Source organism: Carassius gibelio, chromosome B19 (genome assembly GCF_023724105.1).
Source record: "Carassius gibelio isolate Cgi1373 ecotype wild population from Czech Republic chromosome B19, carGib1.2-hapl.c, whole genome shotgun sequence".
In the NCBI taxonomy this organism is placed as follows: Eukaryota; Metazoa; Chordata; class Actinopteri; order Cypriniformes; family Cyprinidae; genus Carassius; species Carassius gibelio.
The window spans coordinates 13,949,645-13,967,550 of NC_068414.1; the positions used below are offsets into that span (position 1 = coordinate 13,949,645).

Below are 17,906 nucleotides of genomic sequence, written 5' to 3' on the forward strand. Positions count from 1 at the left end.
AGCATTCAGGTCTGGAGACCGGAGGCTTACAGCTCAGCCAGAGCCCATCTGAGGAAGGGTATCTGCCAGGCCAAACTCAAACATAAACCGAGGACTGAAAAACAATTAAATTCTTCAGATCCCCGGCGTATGTGGCAAGGCATACAATCTATCACAGATTACAAACCACCTAACTCTGTGCCCCCTCCAGCTCTGCCTCCCTCCCAGACAAACTCAATCACTTTTATGCTCGTTTCGATCATAATAATAAGGAGATCTCACTCAAAACTGAGCATCAACCCAGTGAACTGCCTCTCACACTCTCCACATCAGATGTTTACTCCACTCTGTGTAAAGTGAATGGACGGAAAGCAGCTGGCCCTGATGGAATACCTGGTCGTGTGCTTAAAACCTGTGCAGAGCAGCTGTCTGAGGTCTTCACGGACATTTTAAATCTGTCCCTGGCCCAAACAACTGTCCCCACTATCTTCAAAACCTGCACCATCATGCCTGTACCAAAGCACTCCACTGCCTTAGTCCCTAACGACTTCTGTCCTGTTGCACTCAACCCCATAATTGCCAAGAGCTTTGAGAAACTGGTTGCATCCCACTTAAAATCCTGTCTACCTGCTACATTAGACCCATTCCAATTTGCCTATCACCACAATAGGTCTACAGAAGACGCCATCTCAACGGCACTTCATTCTGCCCTCACCCACCTGGACAGTCAGAACACACATGTGAGATTGCTGTTCATAGATTTCAGTTCTGCATTTAATACAGTTATCCCCTCCAAGCTGATCTCCAAGCTCAGCCATCTTGGAAACAGCACACCCTTCTGCAACTGGATACTAGATTTTCTGACTAACAGACCTCAGTCTGTTAAGTTAGATAACCTCTTCTCCTCCATCATCACACTGAATACCGGTGTGCCACAAGGTTGCATGCTGAGCCCTCTCCTGTACTCTCTATTCACCCATGACTGTGTTCCTGTTTATTGCTCCAGCACCATAATCAAATTTGCAGATGACACCACGTGGTTGGTCTGATCAAGGATGATGATGAGTCAGCCTACAGGGATGAGGTGCAGCACCTGGCTGTGTGGTGTGCCGCCAACAACCTGGAACTAAACACCCAGAAAACAAAGGAGATCATTGTGGACTAGGAATCATGCACACACACCCATCTACATCAACGGAGCTGTAGTGGAGCATGTGTTGAGTTTCAAGTTCCTTGGCATCCACATCTCTGATGACCTCACCTGGTCCCTAAACATTCAAAAAGGCACAGCAGCACCTTTACTTCTTACGGAGCCTTAAGAAAGTTCACCTGAGTCCCAGGATCCTTGCTGAATTCTACCACTGTACCATTGAGAGCATACTCCCGAACTGCATCTCAGTATGGTACAGCAATTGTTACGTATCTGAACGCTGAAAGCACTCCAGTAGCTGGTGAAAACTGCTCAACGGATCACCGGCACCCAGTTAACTTCCATAGAGAACATTTATCACAAGCGCTGTCTGGGTAGGGCAAGAAACATCATCAAGGATGCATCTCACCCTAACCATGGACTTTTCACTCTCCTTCCATCAGGCAGGCGTTTACAGGTGCCTACGCTCTCACACTACTAGGCTCAGGAAGATCTTGAATGAAGTTTGCACAAACTAAATAATGATCTGAGATATCATCACTTGGCTGCATACTTGCAACACCATCAACATCAATTCCATGTGACAGTATTAAATCTAGAGTATAGCCAGCACTAACTCGGATGTAAAATCACCAAACTCTTTAATAAAATCTGTATGATGCCCTGGTGGCCTGTATACAGTAGCCAGTACAAACGTTACAGGGGATTTATCATTAACATTTGTTTCTCTGCATAATGTCATATGAAGCACCATTACTTCAAACGAATTATACTTGAAGCCTGCCCTCTGGGAAATCCTGAAAACATTGTTAAAAAAGAAGCAACACCTCCCCCTTTACCTTTTTGAAGTGGCTCATGATTATAACAGTAGTCTTGGGGGGTGGACTCATTTAAATTAATGTAATCATCAGGTTTTAGCCAGGTTTCCGTCAAACAGAGCACATCTAGTTTATGATCAGTCATATTATTTATAAAAAGTGCTTTCATAAAAAGGGACCTGATATTAAATAAGCCAAGCTTTATCATTTGTTTATCCGTATTGCATCTGTTTTTTTATTTGTTGAACTTCAATAAAATTTTTACTCTTAAATTAGTTTGGACTTTTTTTGTATTTTCTAGTTCAGGGAACAGACAGTCTCTATAGTGTGATATCTAGAGGAAAGAGTCTCTGTGTGCTGAGAATTAACTGACTTATGTGACATTAGGCGGCTAGCAGACGGTCGGTTTAGCCAGTTAGTCAGGTGCAAAGACTATGTGCCATATTTCTAGAGAGAAGAGCGGCACAAACCCAGGAGGGATGAAGACCATGTCTTTTCAGCAGATCAGGTTTACCCCAAAAGCTTGCCCAATTGTCTATGAAACCTATGTTATTCTGTGGGCACCACTTAGACATCCAGCCATTGAGTGATGACAATCTGCTATGCATTTCATCACCACAGTAAGCAGGGAGGGGACCAGAGCATATTACAGTGTCTGACATTGTGCTTGCAAGTTCACACACCTCTTTAATATTATTTTCAGTGATCTCTGACTGGCGAAGTCGAAAATCATCAGAATTGATGAATCAATCAGGATGAATAACAATCTTACTGTATTTGCGTTTAGCATTAGCCAGCACTTTTAAATTTGCCAAGATGTCAGGCGCTCTGGCTCCCGGTAAACATTTCACTATGATGGCTGGTGTCTCTATATTCACGTTCCATACAATAGAATCACCAATAACTAGAGCACTTTCATCAGGTTTCTCAGTTCATCACTGAGTGGGGAGAACCTGTTTAATGTTTTTATTGGAACAGAAGAGCGGTGTTTTGACCCGCGACTATGCTGCCTCACTGTCACCCAGTTGCCCTGCTGCAGAGGCACTGTTACAGGAACCGAGCAATGTACAGGACTCCCTGAGCTAGATGCATCCAAACTACCTGTCAGCCTAAGTATTTCCCTGCATTTATCACATGTGAATACCTCATCACCGATAGAGATAGATAAACTGTACATGTGGCTAATGGTGCAAATAACAGTAGAAGGAGAAGCCATTACTCACCGTGCTTGATGAAAGATTCGTACCACAGTTGTTCGATGAACTTGTGAAAAACCGGGGAGAGAGAGTAGCGAGAGAGAGGAGAGAAGAAAGAAAGAAAACAGCAATATACACGAGTGGAAACGCTAATAACAAGCCTACGAGTGCTAACGCGATGCAGGTGCACTGCACTTATGGATTTAAAATAAAAATGGACTTCTTATAGATGGAGCTGCAGTTAAGACTGGAGTTAAAACTGTCTCACTGCATCTTTCTCTTGGAAAAAGGATGTACTTTACCATCTAACCATAACTGGATTTACCAAAGGAACAACTCATGACCAAAGGTCTAAACTGGTACAGAAACCTAGGATAAAAAAATATTTTTCTGCATTCTTTTGAGGGCCGAAAAGTAAGTTGGAGTCATTTTGATTTGCACTCATTCCAAAGGTCAGATTCTTATGAGAAGGCAGGTTACATGCTTTAGAAGCCTCCAAGAAATTATGCAAATGTTTTAGTTCTTAAAATGAATTGTAGAATTTTAGCCTGTGTGATATCTGTGTACAGATGGTACCAGTAAGGTCTAGCATAGATCCCACTTCATTTTTACTATGTCTATTGATTTTTTTCTAAATGTTCCTCAGTTTCTGGGATCTACTTTTGTTTACTCTTCATACACACTTCATAGTTTCAGCTTTAAATTAGGCAATGTGACGAAATACAGAGTGCCTAATGGAAACCATTTGTTTTTGTACAGTTTGTCCCTCTTTTTTTTTTTTTTTTTTGAAAGAATAAATCGGCCAAAAATGAGAATTCAAATTATTTGTTACTTTTGTTCCAATGTCCACACTGCTCTGTTCCATACAATAAAAAAAATAATAGTCATAATGAGTACAGGCTTAAATTTAAATGATTTACAAACTGTCTTGTCATTTGTTTAGCTCTAAAGTCTAACTGCGTTATTAGTGATTTGATGATTTCAGAAAACCTGGATCACAGAAACCTGTCTCTACTCACGTTATACTGTGTAGTATAGTGCAGCATTTTTGTGTTAAGAAAGTTGAGTTTTAAGAGTTTGAAACAAAAAAAAACTATTTTTGGTTGAAACATTTCTTTAAAAATCCAAGTCACGGTGATGTTTTGAGGGGAACATAGGCTCCTGGATTGATATTGTCCCGTTAAATATCAATAATGCAATTTTGAGCCACGTGAACTAACTGAATTCTCGTCCCCTGAGGAAAGTCACATGGCTGAGTGGGATTTTGTAAAATTACCTGTTGCATATATCCCAAATTCCCCATGGATTTGAAGCTTCAAGACCCCAGCCTGTGACCGTTTTCATTCCTCTGTACATGTTTGGCAGAAGAACTGTGTAATAGTGTGCAATACATTTCTGGTCAGTGATAATTGATTTTCAGTTTTAGTTGAAGGTGGTTTTAATATAATCAACATTCAGTAAGTGTATTATCTTAAAAGGGAATTACTGAAATATGACAAACATTATGTCTGTATTGTTTTTTTTTTTTTTTTCTGGTGAAGTGTTACCTTTGACTCATAGGCCTGTGCTGTTATTTAGTTTTCCTTTTATTTTGTTACTTTTGATGTGCTCTGGCTTCTTTTCTGCAGAAATGTCATTCTCCATAGCTCAGCCAATCAAATGCTGTTGTTCTTTAACTTGAATAAAAAAATGTCCTCAACGTCCTACTATGTTTCCCTGCTTTCTTCAGGAAAAAATTTTTTTGTCCCTGTATCCTCTCTATTATCTACACTAACTGAAGATTACATGACACTATCATTGTGAGATCTCAGGATTTGTTACTAATGCATAGACAATCAAGGGATGTAACGGCTTTTTTAGCCAGAGAATAAAAGCTCTATCTCGCCCTGAGCTCGAGCTTTTAGATCATTTGGAGAACTTCTGGCTTATTGAAACTGGCTGAAGAAGCAAATATCTGTACCTACACTGTTTATGGGTTTGTGTAAGTGACGTTAATTAAATACTTTGAGGCTGGCCTACCTTCTTGGCTTAATCTCTGACTCATAATTGTTTGAATGAAAACATACACATTTAAAACCCAAATCCTTTTATTTCAGTTGTAATGTGGACTTTTCATCCCTTTTGACAAAATTGTATTTGCAAAGAGTTGGAACAAACAGAACAACTGGAATACATTTGTCTGTGCTTTCTTAAAGCCACCGAAACCGACCTGTGAAATTTGTGTGAATGTAACATCATCAAAACACCATCAGATATATGAACATAACAGTAGAAAATACTGTATATTTTTTTCTCTTTTTGTCAAAGTTATTTCCACCAAAACCAGGTATTCTCTGTATAAAATAAAATAAAAATATTACTACAATAATACACTTTTATGAATAAACTTGAACTTTGAAAGTTCAACCAAGAGCTAGAAGAAGAAATTAGCAGTCATGTTCCTGCTCCTCTTGAGGACTCCAGTGAGAGGCTGCACAGGAGCTGCAGCTGTATCTTCCAGGGATGTGTCTGCGTCCATGTCTTATGTTGCAGCTCTTTTGTACTTTCTTTCTTCAGGTGATTCAATGATTTTTTCTTTATCACCATTGGGATGAAACCATGTGTAATATATAATTTTCACTAGTATTCCTTTGCAGGTCGATTGTATGACATTCGTGAGAGCTATAGAGAGCAGAGCAGATGGATCTTTTATTTTAAGGATAATTGTGTAAAATTCAAATATTGTGATCATAAATGTGTGTTACAGCAGACTCCTTCAGCCACATTAAACCAGCTGAAATTCCAGATTCAACCACACTCAACAAGCTTAGGCTGTTTTATTTTAACTTATTATTATTATTTTTTTAACAGGAGTACTTGCATTAAATCCGAAACATATTACAAAACTGTGCACATACAGCATCAAGTAAAACTAAACCCACACACACACATACACACAAAAAAGTGCTGAACTACTACCTAAAAAAAAAACAAAAAAAAACACATTGTTATTACACATGATTATTTGAGATGTTACAATTGAACACATTGAGATATTAAAGGTCCATTTAAGTGAATTTCTTCCTTCTGCAAAATATTCTGACTTCCAGTAATGGGAACCGAAACTGTTTGGTTACCAATATTCTTAAAAAAAAACTTTTGTTGAGTAAATAATCATTGTTAAATGGACCATCCTTCTAATTAGTCTTTCTATAGCACAATGTCTTAAATCAAACGATCTGTTACTGTGATAAAATCTCTCGGTCCTGGAGAGCCACAGCCCTGCAGAGTTTTGCCTTAAACCAGTGTTAATTTCGTTGACTAAATATTTTCGTCATTATTTTCGTCACGAATATATTTTTGCCGACGAAAACGAAACGAAAACTAAAATAGAAGGCACTGATGGAGACTAAAACTATGACTAAATTGATTGACATTATCGTCAACGAATAAAGGACGAAACGAAAATAGACTGTGACGAAAATCAAATCAGCAGACGGGAGAGATGCGAGGAATGAGCAAAAGAACCGGCAAAACAGAACAGACTGCATGAGAGAAGAGAACCAATCAGAGCCTGACTTATTGAGACGTGAAGCGAAGGTTTTCAGTTTTTATGAGCTCCCGGGAAGTCGGCATTCGAAGAGGTGATAGGGACTTTAAGCAACAGCCTCTGGTGGAACGGCAACGCCATTCTGGCGTTGTATTGCGCCTGCGCGAATTTAACTGCTACTTTCTGACGTTCTAATTTAACGGTCTACTACGGGAGAACAGCTGATTTGCCAGAGTCGCTACAACGTGAGAGGTTAGGTAAATAAATGTTATGTTTTTAGACTTATTTACATCATACAATATTAAAAACTCCTCTTCTGACAAAAGATTGTCATTTAACGCCAAAAGCAATCCTTCTCTTGCTTTTTTAAATTATATATTTTTTTGGATCTCAATAAATGAATTAATGCTGCGTTGCGCTGTTCTGTTTTACCGTTGCTTAGTGACTTTTACGTTCTTGGCTACAGCGGTGTGATGGCAAACTTCCGGTCGCTGTAGCCGTTCCATTCGCAGCTGTTGCTTAAAGTCCCTACTGTCTAAAAGAGCGACAAAATGTCCACAGCTCACTTCACGTTTGACGACGAACAAAACAAAACAAAGTGTAAAGCACGCAGAGCGCTCATTCGTGGCAAGAACACAACCAATTTGAAAAGACATTAACAGACGAGCCACCCGGACATTTTCTGAAATGTAATTTTACAACGATGTTCTTTTGTTTATTGAGCTAAGCAAAATTGGAATAGTGCAGTGCGTAGATGTTGTAGCATTAAATATTACGAACTGAAAAGTACTGTAAAATAGCCCCTTCTTCAAATTAGATGCAAGCACAATACTAATACGTAATATCATGATAAATACATTTGATTAATACTAATGTTTAGTATATTTTATATTATTTTATATTTTATAATGTTCTACTTGTTGACAATATCACAAATATTTCTATATTAGTCATGTGAAACATGAATGTTCACATCCTATCATTATACATACAAATCTAGCAATATTGTAGTATTTAAAACATACAATATTGCTAGACAAATGAATACCTTATAAAATCTTGTTACTTTTTTTATCCACCTAGCTGCCAACTTATTAAATATTTACTTTAAATGTATGCACTTATTGTTCAGCTCAGCTGTAAGCTTTAAGGTCCTGGACCTAACGTTATTTTTCTTTTATTGATGGTCAATTGGCAGCTAGTTATTGTTTACATTATCATGACAGTGTTTGTTGCTGCATAAAAGCTTTTGAATCGAAATAAAGACACAGTTGTGTTGAAATAAAGTTGAATTTGTGTTTTATATATTTTGGTTAAGTTTGTTTCCTATACCAGCTGTAAAAAATTGTCTAGTAAATCTGTTATTGATTTTAGTCTTATTTTAGTCGACTAAAATACCAAGCAATTTTAGTCGACTAAAATACCAAGCAATTTTAGTCGACTAAAATAAGACTAAAATTAAAACAAATCAGATGACTAAAACTTGACTAAAACTAAAAAGAATTATAGTCAAAAGACTAAGACTAAAACTAAATTAAAATTTCGTGTCAAAATTAACACTGCCTTAAACTCAATCAAGCAACCTTAACAAGCTAATCAATGTCTGAAGAGCTACAGGCAGGTGGGTTTTTCATTAAGGTTGAAGCTGTTTGCCACCCCTGGTCTATGGCATGGCATCTTTTCCATTGCGGGATAGTTATGAATTTTGGCGCACAAATAGAAGTCTCAATAATAATCATAGAAAATTGGGAGTATCTATCTTAAACCCTCTAGTGTCACCAGTAGGCTCATTGAACTTTAATACATACACTTCTACAAGTCATTTCTGATGTCCAAACTGTTCTCATAAAGCTTGTTAATGAATTTGATATAATTCATTCAAAAATGGCCATGAGACTATATCCTCGCAAAGTTTTAGTGGATTGTGACCAAATGTTGTACGTTTTATACCAAGCATGACCTGAGTAGTTTTGGCACAGCACCACCTACTGGTCAAAATGTTTTTTTTTTTTTTTTTTTTTTTTTTTTTGTAGCTTTAGTTTGTAACTAAACAGTTTGACCAAAAATCATAAGATTAATCCTCTTAGATTTGGAGTGGCATACCGAATTAAACAAAGTTCAGCATTCAACACAATCATCCCTCAACAGCTCATTTACAAACTGATCCAGCTGGGGCTCAACACTTCGCTGTGCAACTGGCTGTTGGACTTTCTGACTGTACAGGCAGTACGGGTCGGCAGCAACACCTCCAGCACCAACACACTGAACACTGGGGCCGCCAAAGGATGTGTGCTGAGCCCCCTCCTCTTCACTATGTTGACCCACGACTGCACACCGTCACACAACTCCTACCTCTTCATTAAGTTTGTGGATGACACGATTGTGGTGGGTCTCATTAACAACAAAGATGAGACAAACTACACAAGTGAGGTGAACCGCCTGGCCGAGTGGTGCAGTGACAACACCAAGTTCCTGGGTGTGCACATCACAGAGGACCTCTCCTGGACTGAAAACACAGCAGCACTGGCCAAGAAATCACAACAGTCTCTCTACGTCCTCCACAAACTGAGGAGAGCCAGAGCCCCACCCCCCATCATAAACACCTTCTACAGAGGCACCATCGAGAGCATCCTGTCGAGCTGCATCACTGTGTCTCTCTCCTTCTCTCCAGCACATTTACCGAACCCGTCTCACTCGCAAAGCCCTCTGCATTGCAGGTGATCCCACCCACCCGTCACACAGCTTCTTCAGCCTGCTGTCATCAGGGAGGAGACTGCAGAGTCTCCAGGCCAGGACCAGCAGACTGAAGGACAGCTTCATCCACCAGGCTGTCAGGAAGCTGAACTCCCTCCCAAACTTGCCCCCCCTCCCCTATCTGCCCCAGGCACCACTGAACCATGAACCCCCACCCCCGACTAATATACGATGACATGCACCAGTCACTTTGTGCAGCATTGGTCTGCTCACTACCTCAGTCAGCATGGAACTGACGTCATTCTACTACCTCATCAGTCAGTTAAATAAAATAACTGCTCTTGAGCACTTTTTCACTTTAATCAGACTTAATAAGCTTCTTTTTTTTTTTGCAAGAGAGGAAAATCAAGGTCTAGCTCGGACCAAGGAAACAGAACCGGAGCACACAACGTTTTAATAATTATTTAATAAAAACCGACTAACGTTTCGACGCTCATGCGTCTTCTTCAGAGTCAAACAATGAAAGGCAACATACAGATTTTATAGCATTGAAGTTCAAATCATTGGCCACAAGCCTGGATGGGTGTGGTACATCAATTAATTAATCATAATTAGGCACTCAGGGGTACACCAGTGTGAATTACAAAAAGCATGAGAGGCCCAGTTCCTCATTCAGACCATTATGTTCCACTTTGTTAAGAGCGAAAATCCAGAACGCCTCTCTTTGTAGTAGGTACTTGACTATATCGCCGCCTCGTTGGGAGGGAAGAATTCTTTCAATCCCCCAAAATTTTAAAAACGCATTAGAGCCGTGATTAGCTTGTACATAATGTCTCGCAATTGCATAGTCCATATTACGGTTCCGGATTGCTGCTTTATGTTCTGCAATGCGTAACTTAAGGGGGCGTTTCGTCTGACCTACATACATTAAACCACATGGACATTTCAACATATAAATCACATGGGTGGTATTACAATTGATAAAGAAGTTAATCTTGTATTTTTTACCTGACTGAGGATGAAAAAATTGCTTAGTATCATTTGAGTCAGAGCAATGGGTACAATGTCCACATCTATAAAAACCCACAGGAGATTTTAGATTTTAGATCCACAGACATAGATTTTAGTGAAGGGTCATGATCGTGTAAACCAACCTATCTCCCAGTGAGCACGGACGCTTAAAAGTAATGCGCGGCGATTCTGCACATATATCTTTAAGAGCTGGATCGCTCTGCAAGATATGCCAATGTTTCGTAATCACATGCTATATTTCTCCGCCAATATGAGAGAACTCTGTGGAGAAGCAAAGTCTTTGTCTAGAGACGTGTTTGGTTTTAATCAAGAGATGTGATCGTTGCGTCGATCTAGCTCGTTCATAAGCTGCGGAGATGTCGTTTTCACTATAGCCCCTATTACGAAAACGTTCTACCATTTCTACTGCTCCGCGCTCAAACTCGGCATCATTACTACAGTTTTTTCTAAGCTGTAAAAATTGGGCAATAGGAATATTTTTAATAAGTTGTTTAGGATGATGGCTAGGTTTACGATAGATCGATGTTCCTAAACCTCCTGAATAGTCAAATTTAAAAAGATAATATTATCTGTAGAGTGTTTTACAGTGAATCTCAGAAAGGATGAGGTAGAATTAATATAGGCCATGAAAATCTCCAATTCCGACAAGGTCCCTGTCCAGATGAAGAAAACATCATCGATGTATCTCTTCCACAAAGGGATTTTGGGAAGAAATAAGTTGTTAACAGGATTACCATTGAAATTAGCTTCCCAAAAACCCATTACTAGGCATGCATACGACGGTGCAAAGCAACTCCCCATACTGACCCCACGCTTTTGTAGATAATAATGGCCCGCATGTTGGAAATAGTTCATTGTTAAAATGACTTCCGACAATGTCAGTAAGAATTCGTTGGGAGGAACTATATCCATGTCCCGTCTCTCAAAGAAGTGTAGTAACGCCTCAGTCCCTGCTTCGTGAGGAATGCATGTATACAAGCTTTGCACATCACAAGTTACCAACATGAAATCATGATCACATTCAAACGAATCCAAAAGTCTCAATATGTCAGATGTATCCCCTAAAAAAGATGGTTATTCACATACATATTTTTTCAAAAAGAAGTCGAGATACTGTGACAACGGTTCAGTTAGACAGCCAATACTACACACAATGGGCCAGTGGTGGATCAGTAAGGGATTTATGTATTTTGGGAAGTCCATAAAACACGGGGCATACAGGATGTTTTACAGTTAAAAAAATCTTTTCTTTTTCAGTAATCCAACCCCTATGTAATGCCTTCTCCAATAATTGATAAAATGATCAATCTCCACTTTATGCTGATTTAGGGGATTTTGACTTAATGGAGTATAACAATCTTTGTCATTAAGTTGGGACATGATACTCAAGTTATACTTATCGGTACTCATTACAACAATCGAACCCCCTTTATCAGCAGGGTGAATAAGAATATCTAATCTCTTTTCTAGTTCATTCAAACTCTTTAATTCAGAATGTGACAAATTAATTTTCTTTTGGCGTGTTTTTTTTACATATCTTGGTGAACTCTTTTTCTACTAGATTTTTGTATGTATATCCATGAAAGAATTGACAATAAAGCAAACTTTACTTGACGGGCCATTTTTATGGGAAGCGCCCTTGCCAGTATTTAGATATAGCCTTAAATATCCAGGTTTTGGCAGTTTGCACTTTGCAGGTCGATAGTTGTATGACATTCGTGAGAGCTATAGAGAACAGAGCAGACGGCTCCTTATGCTTTCGATTCGCTCTCACTGTACTTTTGGTGTCATACAATGATCAGTCTGTGCAGCGCCGATTCAAGTAGAACAAACACATGTGCATGTATTTGCATTGCTTTGACCGTTCTCTGTAGATCTCATCTTCTCACATGCCATGATTGGTCGATTATGTTCAATACTTGCATGTTATTGGTCAAACTACTTTGGATGTTTAAGGCAACATAAAAATACTTATGTGTCCCGTATAAATGGCACATACTGTATGGCCACCCTACTTGTGCTAACAATAGGCCAAACTTTTTAACTATTATTTCTAAAAGCAATATTATTTTTTTCCCTCTGATTGCTTGGGATAATCAGAAACAAATACATACAAATAAATGAATTTCTACAGGTCAGAATTATTATTATTTGTATTTTTTGTATAATGTTTTTATTTTTTCTCAAGTATAAATTTTTTCTCACTCATTCCAGACTCTTTGTCTAATTTTCACCAGATTTGTCTCAGATCATCTTCAGAGCATACTATATTCGTAAAAAGCATTGTCATGAAATGGACATGAGGCTTTATCTCTGGAAAGCTTTATCCAGATTCTGACCAAACTTGATATGTTTGATAACAAACATGATGACCTGAGTAGTTTCAGCACAGCTTATAACTGCTAACTGGTTTGGCCAAAAGTCATGGGATTTCGGAACGGCACACCAAATAGAATACAGTACATAAAAACAATCAGATTTGAAAGGCTCATTCAAGTCCACCCTAACACTATTAAATTGTTTCCTCATTTAATCACCCTCATGCTATTCTAAACCTGTATGAATTTTTCTTCTGTGAAACATAAAAGAGGAAGAAAGCTAGTAATTAAACAGTTCCCCTTTTGATTTAAATTGTATATTTGCCCATAAAATGAAAGGAACCAAAACGGAAACTTTATGTCTGGTTACCAACATCTTTTAGGTGAGTAAATAATGACACAGTTTCCATTTTTGAGTGAACTATCTTTTTAATCAACATTTATATGTCGTACTGCCTAAATGAAACAATCTAGTAGTGTCACTTAAACAGAGCAACACAAGCATTAGGAAATCAGTGAAAATGAGGTCTCTTGGTTCTGGACATTGTATCATGACAATACCATGTTTTAGTAATCTGTGCAAAAGTAGTATGAAAATGTCATCACAAAACAGTTTGAGATGACTAATAATTATAACCTTATTAACTATTAACTGCTGATAATAATACTGCTGATAATAGTACTACTGTGTTGTGTATTGCTGCAGTAGTCTTCCAAATCAAAAATACAATATACATTAGCATACATAAAAATATATGAACATCATGTCAGTTAATAAAATAACTATTTTACTGTACGTTCTATGGTTCCGCACTTTGGTTTTCTGTTCATTTAAATACATTATAAATACAAACTAGAAGTAAATACATTATAATACAAACTAGAAGTACTAGAAGTAGAAATTAGCAACCATGTTCCTGCTCCTCTTGAGGACTCCAGTGAGAGGCTGTGCAGGAGCTGCAGCTGGGTCTTCCAGGGTCAAGTTAATTGAGTCTGTCGAGTCTGCATCACATGTTGCAGCTTGTCTAAACGGCCCTTGACTGGGTTCAACCATTCTGGGATGAAACCATGTGTAATATATTATTTTCACTAGTATTCCAATGACGTACAAACCTAGTAGTGTCGGGATCACCATATAAGGATTTAAGGAGCTCCAGCAGCCTTCATACTCAAACACCTTCCTGTACCAGAAGCCCAGCAGCATCACTGTGTCCAAAGCCATGAAACTATAATACAGAGCCATCTTTACTTTGATGTTTCCTTTTTTTGATACGTTAAGCCAACTGAAGTACCAGATGAGTCCAACAGTAGCTCTGAAGAGCCATTCCCAACCAGGACTTTTCATGTGATCTGTTTTCTGGCTCCAGGCCACTAAAACCAGCAGCATCCACAGGGACAGGAAGTGAGCTATGATGAAGCATGGTAATACACTGCAGAAGAGTGCCAGAGCAGTCACACGGGGAATAATCACCAACAAGTTCCACAGGAAGTAGATGCCAGTGGAGATCAAGCTCATCTTGCGTCCTTTAGAACCATAGACATGCATGCCCCGGTGGTACAAGGCAACATTAATGGCAATTGCAGAAGCTGCTGTGAGGAGTTTTAAACCTGAAAAAAAAAAAAAAACAGTGCATGCATTTAACAATTTCACAGGAAATATGCGAGTGAAATATATATTTACAGTCATGGTGATGCTAAGGTTCTGAGCAAAACAGTAGTGGTGTTGCTGAATGAATCAATGTTTGGAATAAATTGATTAAGTGAATAAACTAGTGACTCACTCATGACGACTTGTTACAATATCACCATTTTTCTTTTTGGAATTTTCAATGTGAACACACTTGTCATAATACATCTCAATAATCATACATAGATAGTCAAACAAATTATACTGAAAATGGCATAGAAAAGTGCATAAGTGCACAAAATGGGAGACTGAAGTTCAGTCACATGAATGAATACTATGAATTACTCCCTTAAATGGTTCAGAGATGCATGATAATAAAAATTCTTAAAAGTAAGAAAGTGTTCTGGATTTGAGACAGACCTGTAAAAAGCTCCAGCTCTCCTCTTTGTAGGATTCTAGACAAAATGAGTGTGAGCTGTGGGGTGTTTTCAGAAAACGCCTCAAATATACGAAGCATCAGAAAATCATGTTTCAGCTTCACATCCACACCCTCTCTGTTATTATGCCGCACATTATTTCTGAAATTGTTAATGTGGTGAAGAAAATCCATTGTGGACGTCTCTATTACCCCAGCATACCTGTGAACACATACTTGCATTTACTTCACCAACACTTAATAAAACAAAACTTTACAACAGCCAACAGTGATGCCAGTTTGGATACTTCTTATTATAGGAAGTATCTTATTTCAGTAATAAGGACTTAAAAGTACCCTAAAGTGAACTCAAAATTTAAAAATAAATCTGTCACAGACCTGAGGTAGACTCCGAGCTGCAGGAAGTGAAATGGTTTGATCAATGAATGGCTCTTTGCAAATGTCTCCACCTTAGTCTCAAAATTATCCAGGTAATCAGAGTACCAGAGCCAGCTGAACACCTGTAACAACACTGAAGAGCCCAGCAGCAGAAAGATCAGCACTGCCATATACACATAAGCACCATCCTTATAAAATGACACAACAGTCTTAATGTCCAGCGCTATATCCAACAGAACCAATAACAGTCCCACCAAAGTAAACAGGTATTTCAATAAAAAACCAAAAGGAAAGCGCTCTTGAGTCTCCACCATGATTCAGTCCAGTGTGAGAAACAATGCTCTCTAGAGACAGATATATTTATGTTGTTTAAAAGATCTGAAACAGAAAATAAACTTTACATCCACTCCTCAAACTCCTCCCATATGACTTTGAATTATTTGTCATGTGTCAGACTGTACTGAGTGATGTCACATGTGACCACACTCACACAGATTGGTTTTAATTGGGAAGTGCCAACTATTCGCTTACTAAGATATTGGAATATTTATTTGATTATTCATATACAGTGCCATGCGGAAGTATTCATACCCCTTTTTGTTATGTTGCTGCTTTATGTTAAACTGCTTTAAATTACTTTTTATTTCCCCACATCAATCTACGCTCCATTCACCATATTGACAAAGCAAAAACATAATTTTCACAACTTTGTAAATGTATTAAAAATAAAACAAAACTGAAATAATTACATTGCATAAGTATTAATTTAACTAATCATTTAGCTGAAGCACCTTTACAGTTTCAAGTCTTGGGACTGGGTTTTCAATAAGGCTATTTCAATATTATTCTTCAAACAAGATGCTTAGAATCGAGGTTCATCAGACCAGAGAATCTTTTTTCTCACAGTCTAAGTGTCCTTTAGGTGCTTTTTTGCAAATTTCATATGTGTGTTTTAATGTGTCTTCACTGAAGAGAGGATTGAATTTGGCCACACAGCCATAAAGCCCAGATCGGTGAAGTGTTTCAGTGAGGTTTGTCCTTCTGTAGGTATCTCCTACCTCCACATATGATCATGGAGCTCAGCTAGAGTGACCTTCAGCTTCTTGGTCACCAGTCTAGAAAAGGGCCGTCTTCATCAATTGGACAGTTAAACCAGGAGGCCAGCTCTAGGAAGAGTACTGGTTGTTTCAAACATCACATAATTTTTTTCTGAATTCTTCTTCAGATGTGTGGATTGACACAAAACAGTTTCTGAGTTCTACAAGCAGATTTTTGACATCAGGGATAGTTTTTTTTTTTTCTCTGATATGAATTATCAGTTGTTAGACCTTTTAAGAAGACATGTGTGCCTTTCCAAATCATACCCATTTAATTTAATTTGCCACAGGTTAACTCCACTCGCACTGTAGTAACATCTACAAGCAATATATGAATGCTCCTGAGACAAAATTCAGCTGTCCCAGATAAGGGTATGAATACTTATGCAATGCAATAATTTAAGTTTTGCAAAGATGCTAAAAACCTTTTTATTTTTTTTACACCATTATGGTGGACAGTATGTAGTGTAAACTGATGTGTGAAAAAATTAAAAGCAGTTTAACACAAGGCATCAACAAAACAAACTAGGCACTGTGTACTTTTATGAAAAACTTAAAATTGGTTAAAATCCATAACTTAATTTATAAACAATAGTAATAGGATACTGATCCTTGCCTCATGAAAAATGTAAATAAAAAAGTACATATTGTCTGTACTAAATGCTCAGTTATTTAAAAAAAAAACATTGAGAAAAGTATGGCTGTATTTATTTAATTCATAGACAAAACGCTGAGTGGAGACCTGTCAAAAAAAATCTCAGAACAGAAGTGATGTAATATCGTAACCTATGATGTATTAGCTTGCATTCACTCAGCATGACAGGACACATATTAAAGAGCTAACCAATATAGAACACGCTGTAACTCGTGACGCCAGACATTTAAATGCACATGATATGAAACTAGAGCCACAAAAACGACATACAGGAACTTACAGTAGGAAACATTCACAATTGCGTGATACAAATACCTCAAACATTTGTTCTGACAATAAATTATACATTTTAGTGAAAAACAGACAGGAAGTGAGCATAAGACATGTATTCACAGTGCCAGTCAGTTCAATCCATAGTGAAAAATAAAATTAGAGGAATTTCATAAGATGCAGTACTCACATAAAATAGACCAATAATAGAAGTTAATAATCTGATTTACACACAATTATATCCAATCTTTTTGTGATATAATATCTGAGAATTTACAGATGAGGTAAATAAATGAGTTTCAGTGTAGTCTATTAAAACCACCAACATATTAACCATTTAGAAAATTAATCCTAATGGAATCAAACCCAAATCCTACACAATGATAATTCATCGAGAAATGAAACAAGCGGCATCATTATTTATTCACCAGTGTGTTGTTCCAAATCTGTTACTCTCTTTCCTCTGTAAAACACAAGGAAGTCGGTTTTCTGAGACATTTTTAAAATATCTTCAATCTTTCACAGAAGCAAATTAGTAACAGGTCTGAAAAGACGTGAATAAATAACAGAATATTAATTTTTGGGTGAACTACTCTTTTATGAATCAAATATTGTATAAAGGTTTTTAATTCATTTTTTTTTTCCATTTGATTCTTAAATGACTCTTGTTTGATTCTATTTTAATATTAATAATAGTAATAAAAAAACATCCTTTTTATGGATATTG

General features: G+C 37.7%; 2 protein-coding genes across 5 annotated transcripts in view; one reads left to right on the forward strand and one right to left on the reverse strand.

The window, feature by feature from the left end:
• LOC127978838 (eyes absent homolog 3) overlaps nt 1-3,647 on the forward strand; it is a 32,716-nt gene extending 29,069 nt beyond the window's left edge. Inside the window, exon 20 of the transcript XR_008158663.1 lies at nt 3,596-3,647. The gene's annotated coding sequence lies outside the window, so the exon portion shown is untranslated. The remainder of the gene's footprint in view (nt 1-3,595) is intronic.
• LOC127978840 (XK-related protein 8) overlaps nt 1-17,906 on the reverse strand; it is a 43,738-nt gene that overhangs the window by 10,938 nt on the left and 14,894 nt on the right. Inside the window, exons 2-4 of one of the 4 annotated variants that reach the window (XM_052583777.1) lie at nt 15,158-15,279; nt 14,764-14,981; nt 13,830-14,324 (exon numbers count right to left, since the gene is read on the reverse strand). The exons of 2 other annotated variants lie outside the window; for them this stretch is intronic. In XM_052583777.1, the coding sequence (XP_052439737.1) occupies nt 13,830-14,324; nt 14,764-14,981; nt 15,158-15,279 (835 nt within the window). Of the gene's footprint in view, nt 1-13,132; nt 14,325-14,763; nt 14,982-15,157; nt 15,280-17,906 lie in introns of those variants that run through there. One more of the 4 variants, XM_052583776.1, reaches the window with a different exon arrangement.